At 54.3% G+C, this 10760-nt stretch overlaps 1 protein-coding gene across 1 annotated transcript in view; it reads right to left on the reverse strand.

Moving 5' to 3' along the window:
• RXRA (retinoid X receptor alpha) overlaps window positions 1-10760 on the reverse strand; it is a 55458-nt gene that overhangs the window by 17538 nt on the left and 27160 nt on the right. Inside the window, exons 3-4 of the mRNA XM_015644916.3 lie at window positions 7811-7961; window positions 6866-7045 (exon numbers count right to left, since the gene is read on the reverse strand). Of these exons, the coding sequence (XP_015500402.1) occupies window positions 6866-7045; window positions 7811-7961 (331 nt within the window). The remainder of the gene's footprint in view (window positions 1-6865; window positions 7046-7810; window positions 7962-10760) is intronic.

A 10760-nucleotide genomic window follows, 5' to 3' on the forward strand; every position in this document is an offset into this window, starting at 1 on the left:
CATCCATCATCCATCCATCATCCATCATCCATCATCCATCCATCCATCTCCCAGTGCTGAACTTGGATCCCCATTATCCTCCCTTCTCATGCACAGGTCTTCCCCTCGGAGTGCAGCTGCAGGAGCAGGGGAAGCTCAGCTCCTTCTTGTTCTCTCCACACCACGTGGAGCTTGTGAACACAACCTGTCCCTCCCTTGGGAATGATGCAGGACACCTGCCCAGCCCTGGGATGGATGCAGCCTTTGGGGATGCCTGCCAAGCAGTTGACTCAGTTGCTGATCCTATTTTCTGTCCCTACAGGCAGCTCCAGGAATGACGTGGGAACAGCTTCATTCCTCTCATGTGCAACAGAACTGTCCTGCAGCAGCTCTTGGGGTACACAAGAACTCCCCTCCCATAATCATCTCCCTGGCACCTCATCCTTCCAGGTGTGGCACTCCCAAAGTCCCTCTGCAGGATCCAGTGAGTTCCAACCTCGTGTCTCCACTTTCCTAATTCCAGATACACTCTGAAGCACCCGAGAGCCCCAGGGCTGGAGAGCCCAACACCGTGTCCTGAAAGGTGCAGGGATTTGCAGCTGGAGCTCCAGATCCATGGATTCTGTGGGTTCCAAGACTTGGACTTCCCTGCAGGTGCTGCCATCCCAGCTTCAGAAGCTCATCAGAGCTGAGAAGACATCCAAGGAGCAGGGAGAAGTCAGAGCTGTCAGCCATTCACAGTCACACGTTTTTATGAGTGTCCTCTACGTCCCCAAACCCTACAGGCACAAGCCCAGTGGAAAACATCTGGATTTCCTGCCACCAGCATTTCCCCGGAGGTGCTGAGGACCTGACAAGCTGTTGGTCCTTCTTAGCAGAGGTGCTGAAGGACACATCACCATCCCAGGAAAAAATGGGGACTGTGTTCCTTGAGATGTAGGAAAAACACAACACATGGAATACAGAGAAGGAAAGAAGGACAAGTGTTTTTTTCCCCCACAAATCTGAGAAAATCTCCAGCAGTGAGCAGACCCCTCACCACACAGACCTAGGGCCTCATCCCTGGAGTCCACTCCCCACTCCCACTGGGGATTAGTCAAATAAACCACAGTGGAAATGATAAAAATACATTTTTCAAATGGATCTGCTTTGGGAACTGTGTTTCTTTGTGGGTTTGATTTATGCTTTTAAGAAGAGAAACACCAAGGTGGCAGCTGCATGGCAGCTTGTCTGCTGACACCAAAATGGGAATAACCTCGTTCTTCTCAGCTTCCCAACAACGCTGTTTTTCCTGGTCCTGAGGGTGACACAGCTTTTGATCAACAGTGTGGTTTTTGATCAACACCACCTCAAATGCAGGAGCTGAGCCAGGACTATGGCTTGCTGCATCCCAGAAAACCTTCTCCTGCAAGGCAGAGCCCTCCCAAGCCGTGGCCATCCCATGTTTCCAGAGCTGAGCTTCCCAGCCCTCTCCTCCACGCTCAGGGCTGTGCCAACGCTTCTATTTTTCTTCAAGGAGCCTTGGATGGCTGAGAGCTTTTCCAGGGTGGTTTTCTGAACATAAGGGAAGCATTTGAACCTTGCAATCCACTTGAGGAGAAAAAAAGATGCAGTCAGAGAGCTCATAGAGGCAGCCCCACCTCCTCCAGCTATGTCTGAGCCGAGCCAAGGACAGAAGCCTGTGTTTTCCATGGCACCTGATGAAGAGCCTCTCCTGTTATTCTGCCTGATTTGGTCTGTACTTGCCTCAGGCCAGTTGCTGTCATGTTTCATCTTGAGCTTCTCCAGCCCATCTGCACTTCCCCAGGGCATGGTACAGCAAGACATGGAGCCCCATGTGCCCACACCACTCCTTGGTGACCTCTCGTGTCTTTAAAATCCAAAATGTCTCATCCTCTGGATTGCAGCTGAGCCTCAGCTGTCCAAGCCCGAGGGCTGATGTGCCAAAATGCCAGATCCATCCTCTGCAGGTGTCTACCTCACACTGGACACCTTGGCTTTGCTCATGGGGGAGCATCTGATGGCTAAAAAAGCAGGTTTGGGTCCATTGCAAAGTGCCACCCAAGCCAGTTCTGGTGCCCAAACCAAGTCCTGTGTGTGGCCACGCTCATGGGCACTGCACTTCTGTGCCAAAGGGATGTCAGTGGAGGGAGGGAGAGGCCCAAAGGAAAGGATTTTCCACAGGGCACTGGTGTTTCTGAGAGGGCAGGAGCAGCACAGGTTTGTTTGTTTATTTGCTGGGAGAGACCTGGAGGCTGCAGCAGCTCCAGTGACACTCACCCAGTGTCAATACAGAGCTTTTTGGGATGAAAACCCATCCCTCCAGGAGCAACAGGGTGGGGGTTGTTACTTTTCATGGGGAAAGGATCATTCACTCCCTGCAAAAATGGGATTTTCCCAGGGAAACAGACCCAGTGTGCTGAGAGCACCAAAACTCAGCCTGGAGAGCCCCAAACCTGCTCAGTTTTCGTTTTCCCCATCCTGCAGGCGGATGGCTGGTTATTTATTTCCACCAAGGAACTGGGTGGGGGTTATTGGGGATTTCTGTTTCTCTCACACTGGAATTTATTTGGCTCTGCTGCCTTTCATGAAGCCAGTCTTTGCTGTGTATCATCAGCATCTTGAAGCGTTTATGCCCCAGGTACCTGTTTATATCCAAAATGCCAAGACAGCTGAGAAAACGAATTCAGACAGTGTTTCTTCTGCTTTGCTTTCTCGTGTCACCTTTTTTTTTTCTTCTCTTTTTCAGAGGTGCAGCTTTCTGCTACTGTAAACAACCTCAAAAGCTGTGACACATGAAATAAACGGGTTTTTCTACTCCAACATTTTCAACTGAACGCCGTAATTTTTTTAAGGGATGCAAAATACCATCGTGATAATTAAGAAGTGTAACTTCAGAGTGTTAAAAAGTGGATTGAAATGTTTGCATGCAGTTAGTTCACAAGAGGAAAAACAACAGCAAAAAATCTCTAGCTCACTCCACTCTCTGGACACTGAAGTATAAATAAACAGCAACAAAAGTAGAGTAAACCATAAACCAAATCCATTTTCTCAACCTAAGAGCATCCTTTAAAACAAAAAAAACCAAACCCAGCATCATTTAACCAGCTGGTTGAAAGAGCAGCACTTTAAAAGGATATAAGAAACAAACTCATTAAGCTGGAAGACATTTTCCATTCCAAAATTACTCCTAAAAATAACTGTGCTCTTGAACTCTGCCCCTTCACTAGGCTGTGGCCACTTGTCTGCTTTCACATTCACTCGGACAGTGGGCTGGAACCCTGAATTCCTGCTCTTTCTCCCCAGATTACTCGTGCTCCTGAGGGATGTTCCAACAGCTGGGATGACCAAAACTCCAGGGGGGTGCACAGCCATGGCAGGGGATCAGGCACTTCCATGTGGGAATTTTCAGTCCCTCTGGAGTCTCTCAGCTCCCTGGAGACATGGGAAGGTCTCTGGGCTGTGGAGACGCTGCAAGTCCAACCCTTCCTGGGCTGAACCCCTCAGCTTGGCAAGTGAGAGGGGAAAAACCAATCCACAAACACGGGAAGGGGAAGAATTAACTCAGGCTGTGAAGTTAATGAAGTCCTGAAGGCAGAGAGCAGGCATGCAGCTGGACAGATGTCCTGGATGCTCCGAGCACGGCTCCGGATCTGGCACAGCAGCTGTACCTGCACCTGGATTTAGGAACAACTTTGGGATCAGCCACGCAGCCTGAGCTGCAGGTGCTGCAGGGGAACAGCTCTCTGCTCTCCAGATGGGTTCCAGGATGCACCAACATCCACTTCACCCATCTGGCACCAAATCCCAGCCTGCAGCCCGGCGCATGCAAGCCCTGCTCCCCGGCTGGGCAGCCCAGCAGGTCCTGCAGAGCCGGCCTGGCTCTCCTGGGGAGCCCCTCAGATCCGGGGGCAGGCTCTGGGAGCCGCTTCCCAAGGGCTGCTCCCTGTGAGGCGGCCAAGGGAGCACGGGAAAGGGCTCCTCGCTGGTATTTCCTGCTCCCTGTGCGATCCCGAGGCGCTGCCAGTGCTGCACCTCCTCACACGGGACAGCCCGAGCTGCACCACGGCCCTGTCACCTCTGCTGTCACCCCCTGCCACGCAGGACCCCCTCAAACCAAGCCCCTTGGTGTTCACTCCCACCTCTCCACAAGAGCTCCCTGATTCCAAGGCAGTTCCCCGCTCTTCCCTTCCGAGCCCAAGGCTGCTGAGGCACAGACACCTCAGACCCCAGCGAGGAACAGATCCAGCAGGGAGAGTTCAGCTCCTGGATGCAAACAGCCACCCCCACAATAATAACCCCTGCATTAGTCAAGATCCCTGATGGTAATCTTAATTTTGTTGACTATCTGGTATTTAATGGGAGACAGAAGAGGAAAACCAAAGCCTTACACAGCTGGCAGAAATTCATAGGGGGAAAAATGTTCCCAGTTGCTTATTTATTATGGCTGCAGTGTCTCAGGGAGCGTGAGGCCCATTCAGCGTGAGCTCAGGATCTCTCTGACGTGTTTCTGACAGGGAACAGCGAGAAGAGGTGCACTCAGCAGGAGGAATCCCCTGCTCCTGTAGGCTTTCCCCACTTTAAGCCAAGGGTTTGTGGCCCTGAAGGGTACCTGTCCCCCAGCAGGGCCATCCTGGGTATGCACACCTCTGTGTCTGCTCTTGGCATGTTCACCTGGACACCCCTCTGCTCTTGGGATCAAACCCTTCCAAACCTCCAGCAGGTTGATTTTACTTCTCTAATCCAACTTCTCACCTAATAACCCCTTTCCTTTTACCCTCTTTAAACTGAGCACAAGCTTGGCTCTCACTCCTCCCAGCATCACCCTGCAGGTCCCAGCACTGCTCCCCACCCCAGCCTGCCTCTCACTGCAGCTCCAGCACTCACTGCAGAGGCTTTTGCTGAGCTTCCACCACATCCCAGTACCTCAGGGCTACAGGAGAGATGCTTCCCAGCAGGAATCTATAAATTAGGTCTCCAGAGCAAGATGTTTTTTAGGGAAATGAGGCCCATAACCCAGGCTCTGTTACTTAAAAGATACAAGAGTTTATGCTAGAAGATAAAAAGCCAGCTGTGTTGTGAGTATTTAGGCAAAAGGAATTAGCAATACAGGATTTAGCCCAAAACTCTTCCCCAAAATAGAGGTGGGAGCAGGAGTGGTGTAAGGACAATTCCAGTCAGCTGGGGTGGGTGCAACGGGAAGAGACCTTTTTTTGACAAATCAGGTGGATATAGCATGTGAAACTCAAGAGCTGCTCAAAACCAGAGCTCAGCGAGATCCAACTTCTGACTTTCAGCTTTAGGACAACCAAGACATTTCTGTGAGACACTGAGTTTTTAGGTTTATAACAGCAGACAGGGGAGTTATTCCAGCTTTCCCTACTTGGGGATTATGCCTAAATCATCTAATGATGACTGTCAAATCACCAGTTCCTGCCCTCACCAGATCCATCAGCGCTGCCTGAGCGCTTTCCTGGAGTTACCACGATCCCATCTGTCACACTTTTAAATAATTGTCTGATCATTATGAATTCATTTGCTATTCATTGTGATAATGTTAATCAAGATGAATTAATAGAGTCCTCACACTGTACGTGCTCCCTGGGGACTTCCACCACCATTTAGAAATTAATTAATGGACCTGTAATTTTGAGCGGCGCTGCCCATGCAATCACCACTAATGGCAGGCATGGAGCAGGTACCTGCTCACAGGGTGGCAGAGTTCCAGCATTCCTGCTGCTCTTCACAGCCCTACACACCTTGTTCTGAGGGGCTGGAAGGTAACTGGGTCTCCAGCTGCCTGGGGAAGGCTCTGAATGCAGTGCCACGGGAAGAGGATGCTCTGTATTTCTCCAGCTGAACACACAGGAGAATTCATGCCTTCTTTTTGGTCATCTGAGTCTCCCTCCCATGGCTCAGGTTTTGGATCAGATTTTCCTCATCCTGCTGCACATCTCCCATGGAATCCAGGATTCCCCACTGCTCTGCACCCAGGGCAATCCCATCCCTGCGCTGCCCTGAACGCCTCAGTGTCCCCATTTAATGTTCTGCTGGGGCAGGAACATTTGTTTTGAGCACCAAAGGGTTAAGCTCAGCAGGGCCAAGGAGGTCCCCTGGGTGCCCTGGCAATCCCCCCACACCTCCAGCACAGACAGCTGTGACACTTTGGTGACTTTGGTCCTTAGGTAACCCCACAAACTGAGCATGGCAGGGTTTGCCAAACACTCAGAGCAGCTCCAGCCCCGTTTCATCAACGCTCCAGACAGGGCTAAGTGCTCTTCAAAGGTTCCCAGGCTGGAGCTGTGGGCCAGGGCCAGAGCAGGGCTGGCTTTATCAGCCTGTCAGGGAGGCAAGTGTGGCTCTGAAGATGTAAGGGGAGAAAGCAGCACAGAACTGGGGTCACTTTCACGTCATGTCTGCTAAAAGCCTGCTCTGCCAGCAGATTAGAACAGACACAGTCAGCATTTCAAAGGATCGTTAAAAAGAGGCACTGCCAGGGACGTTTAGATCCTAAATTTAAATTCCAGTAAGGGAATCTTAAAGAGACTGAATTTCCTTCTTCTTCTCAATGAGAAAAAAAATGCAGCACTGGATTAGGTGGTGAGGCCCTGGCACAGGACACCCAGAGAAGCAGTGGCTGCCCATCCCTGGAAGTGTGCAAGGCTAGGCTGGAGTGTAAAGTGTCCCCACCCATCACCTAAGCCCTGCTCTGGGACCCAGTGCTGCTCCAGAAGAGGCTCTGGAAGACACAAGATGCTCTGGCTGTGGCGCAGAAGCAAAACACAAACGCGATTTCTGTCACCACCTTGGCGAGGCTGACGCTGCCTCTGGCACCCACCAAGACCCCTGCAGCACCCATGGGTGCTCTGGCCAGGCCAGGCCTTACCTTCTCTCTTCATGCCCATGGCCAGACACTTCTGGTAGCGGCAGTACTGGCAGCGGTTGCGCTGGCGCTTGTCGATCAGGCAGTCCTTGTTGTCCCGGCACGTGTAGGTCAGGTCCTTCCGCACCGTGCGCTTGAAGAAGCCTTTGCAGCCCTCACAGCTGTAAACCCCGTAATGTTTACCTGTGGGAGGGATAAAACTCGGGTTTAAAGGCAGCCCTAGCTCCCTTCTTTGCCAGCAGCTCTTCCCAGGGTCTCTCCCAGCTGCGTTTGAGGGCAAGCAGAGGTTTCTTGGAGCTGGGGAATGGTGGCTTGGCTTCCACAGAATCAGGATGCCATCCGTGGGTCACATTCTGCCTCACATGCAGGGAAAGGCCATTTCTGGGCCATTCAGCAGGGCTGGGGCAGTGCAGCAGTGGAACAGGGTGACCCCTGTGAGCTCTCTGAACCCCCCACAGCAGGCACACGAGCCAGCCTGCTCTGTACCCTGCTCCCACCCTCCACTTCCAGCCTGGAGCACAGGAGGGGTCCCAAAGGGCTCACAAAACAGGCAACCAGAGCTCTTCTGGAGCAGGAGGCTTTTAGAGAAGCAGGAGAATAAAGGGAATTAGCACATCTTCATCTCCCAGGAGTGGAGAAACTCGAGCATCTTTTCAGGAGGCACTGTGTGACAGTACCAGTGCGGATCAAAGGACGGGGAGAGGGAGGACACCCCGATGTCTTGTTTGCCAGGAGGGTGAGGATGTGACCCCACTGCTAAACAGGGGCCTGGGGTCTCCTGGCTCAGCTCTGTATCCCCTGCTGTGAGGCACAGGCAGGTCCTGTCCCAAAGCAGAGCTCCTGCTGGCACTCCCCGTGCTGCCAGGAGCTGGAGAGCCAATGCCAGCTCTCTGCCAGGGCACCCACACCCCGAGCCCGCTGCCCTCCCGGGCCAGGTGCCAGCCTCACCCGAAGATCTGTCCCCGCAGATGGCACATATGTGCTTGGTGAAGGAGGCCATCGTTCCTGAGGGATGAGCTGGCACTTTGAGGACTCCATTGAGCCCCAGGGGTGGCTTGATGTCTTCTGTGCTGGTGACGGAGTTCATGGGCGAGTTGAGCTGTGGAGGGACAAGCACAGGGCTCAGCTGGGACTGGGGACATGGGGCTGTGTCTCTTGGACACAGGACAGGACAAGCAGGGACAAGCTCCCAGTGGGGACCAGCACTGCTGAACCAAGAGGATTTGGGCTCAGGAGCCCTCAGCCCAAAGGCTCATCTGCCCTGGCACGGGAGCTGGGGTGGCTCTGGGCTGGCAGCAGGGTGACACAAGGGGCAGGACACGGCCAGAACCAAGAGCACCATGCAGGTCTGACCCTGCCCATTCAAGAAGGATGTTTTTCCATTATTTAATTGGAAAGCAAGTTCCTCCTGCACTGCCCCAGCACAGCCCCCAAGCCAGGGGTCAGCAGCCACCCCAGCTTCACAGCAGCACAGGACACTGGGAAGATCTGCAGTGGTGGCTGTGGGAGAGCTGCTGGCTGGGATCAGCCCTTGCATGGATGATGAAGGCCAGGACACTCTTGTTTAGCTGTGCAATTTATAGATATCCCTTTAGCATTATCTCTCCAAAGGAAAGCTTCATGGCAAATAAACACACCCCAGATGCAACAGGGCCTGGATTCCAGAGCTGGAGTGGGTGGGACATGTCCCTGCAACTCCCAAACATCTCTCCTTCCTTCCCTTGGCCCCCAGCAAGCAGAGAATTGTGTGGAACTGGTGCTGGCACCATGGCCCTGCTGTGGAGTGAAGGGTTCCTGGGCTGAATCCCCCACTGGGCTGTTACAGCCCCATGTGCAAAGAGAAACTGAGGCACAGAGCTGTAGCACTGACCCATCTTGGTAAGGGGACACCTCACCCTGCCCAGGAGGGTCTGGGGGTGATGGGGGACCTGGGCTTGGGCAGCTCTGGATGCAGAGCTGGCTGGGATCACTGTGGGTGTCCCCAAGGGAATCAGCCTGCCAGGGACTGTCACAGAGCCACCACCCCTGCCAGCCTCTAAACCCAGGATGGATACACAGGCCTGTGCCTCAGTTTGTCACCTTTCTCTGCTCTAATAGAGATCCTCAGCAATTGCATTTGTCACAAATTAATTCAGGGAAATCCCAGGGCTTGCGATCTGTCAATTAGAGCAGCACAGCCGCTCCTCTGGCTTTCAAGTCTCCAGACTGGTGGGGAGTATTTGGCAGGCAGATGACTGACAGCCACACAACAGAGCCAGGTAAACCCACCCTGGAGAAATGGGATGGATCTGCCTCGCTCTGCCTGTGCCAGCTGATGAATCAAAGGCAGCTGGGACCAGGGGCCAGCCAGGGATGCACTCCTGGCTTTAGCTGCTGTTTGACAGAGCGGCGAGGGGAGCGAGGGGAGTCCCCAGGCTGGAGCATCTCTTTCTGAGTCCCACATGATCTCTGTGCTCCCTTGGGAGCAGGGGCTGCCAAGACAGGGTGAACTGCCCCAGGAATTCCTCCCAGAGCACTTTCTGGGCAGTGGAGCCAGTTCCCAGGTGCAGCTGGTGACAATGACTCGTGTCATGCTGCATCCCTGGCTGTGGGAGCCAGGCCCCAGCAGCCCCCTGAAAACACTGGGGAGATGATGGGCAGGGTGGGGGTCCCACAACTCTCCTCAGCCCAGAGAATCAGCTGGTCAGAGCTGAGTCAGCCCCGGGCTGGGGAGGGGAAAGTCATCGGTTCCTCTCCCAGCACTGGCCCCAAACCTCAGCAGAGCCACGCCGGGGTTCCCACACCACCCTGGCGCCTGCCCCGGGAGCACGTGCAGGGAGGGGACAGAGCAGGGGACAGCAGCCCCTGGCCTTGGCACAGCACTTCTGCTCTGGGACAGCATGGCTGCAGCTCAGCAAGGAGCCCAGACACGGAGGAACCTGGGCTCTGCTTCCCCAGTGGCACCAGCACCTCTCGGCTCCTGCCCCTCCCTCTCCAGCACCCTGGACCGAATCCTGGCCCTTCTGGCAAGCAGAGCTTTATTCCTCTTCCTCCCATCCCAAAAAACATGCCAGCCCTTTCCCAGTCCCCCAGGCACCCTTACAAAGAGCATTGTGCAAAGGCAGACGCAGCTCTGGAAAAGCCTAATCCCAGGTCTGATCTCTCCCCACTCGCCCCCGGGCATCCTGAGCTGCTGCCAGCAATGCCTGGGGCTGCTGCTCCACACAGCCCTGCAAACTGCATGGAAAGTTCTTCCCTCCCAGCTCCTGCTGAAAATCCTGCGCTTTTTTCCCTGTTTTCCCATCATTTTTAGCTAAGAGGGTTTAAGGAACATGTTAAATTCCCCAAGCTGCTGGGTCTAGCCCCTCAGTCTGGCTGGGACCCTGCTCACCACCGCGAGCTCCCCTCAGCTGGGCCAGCTGAGCACCAGCATTCCCCTCCCATGGGTGCTGGGATCCCATGGCAGGATCCCTGACACATGCCCTGATTTTGGGGCAGCGTTTGCAAACCCTGCAAGACCCTGGGAAACTCCCAGTGCTGGAGGGGGAGGTGTTGGGAACATTCTCCAGCACTGTCACCAAGGGTGACACCTCCTCACAGATGGGGTGGGTGAGCCACCCGTTTTTTGGGCAGCTCCTTCCCATCCCGGTGGAGCTGGGGTGGGGGGGACCCACCCTGGGGACCTCACACACCGCGTGCCCTTCTGCTCTGCTGCCTCTCCAGAGGCGACGAGGCATGGCCTGATGGCAAGTGGCATCTGCCATCTGATGCAAACCACCTTCCATCAGTGCCATCCCTGCCCGGCGACGGGGGCCACACGCCTCATTACCCCGGAGCTCTGCCGGCCGGGCCGGGGGGCTGCGCTCCCCTGAGCATCCTCCTTGCTGCCCTCCTGCCCTCCTCCTCCTCCTCCTCCTCC

Source organism: Parus major, chromosome 17 (genome assembly GCF_001522545.3).
Source record: "Parus major isolate Abel chromosome 17, Parus_major1.1, whole genome shotgun sequence".
In the NCBI taxonomy this organism is placed as follows: domain Eukaryota; kingdom Metazoa; phylum Chordata; class Aves; order Passeriformes; family Paridae; genus Parus; species Parus major.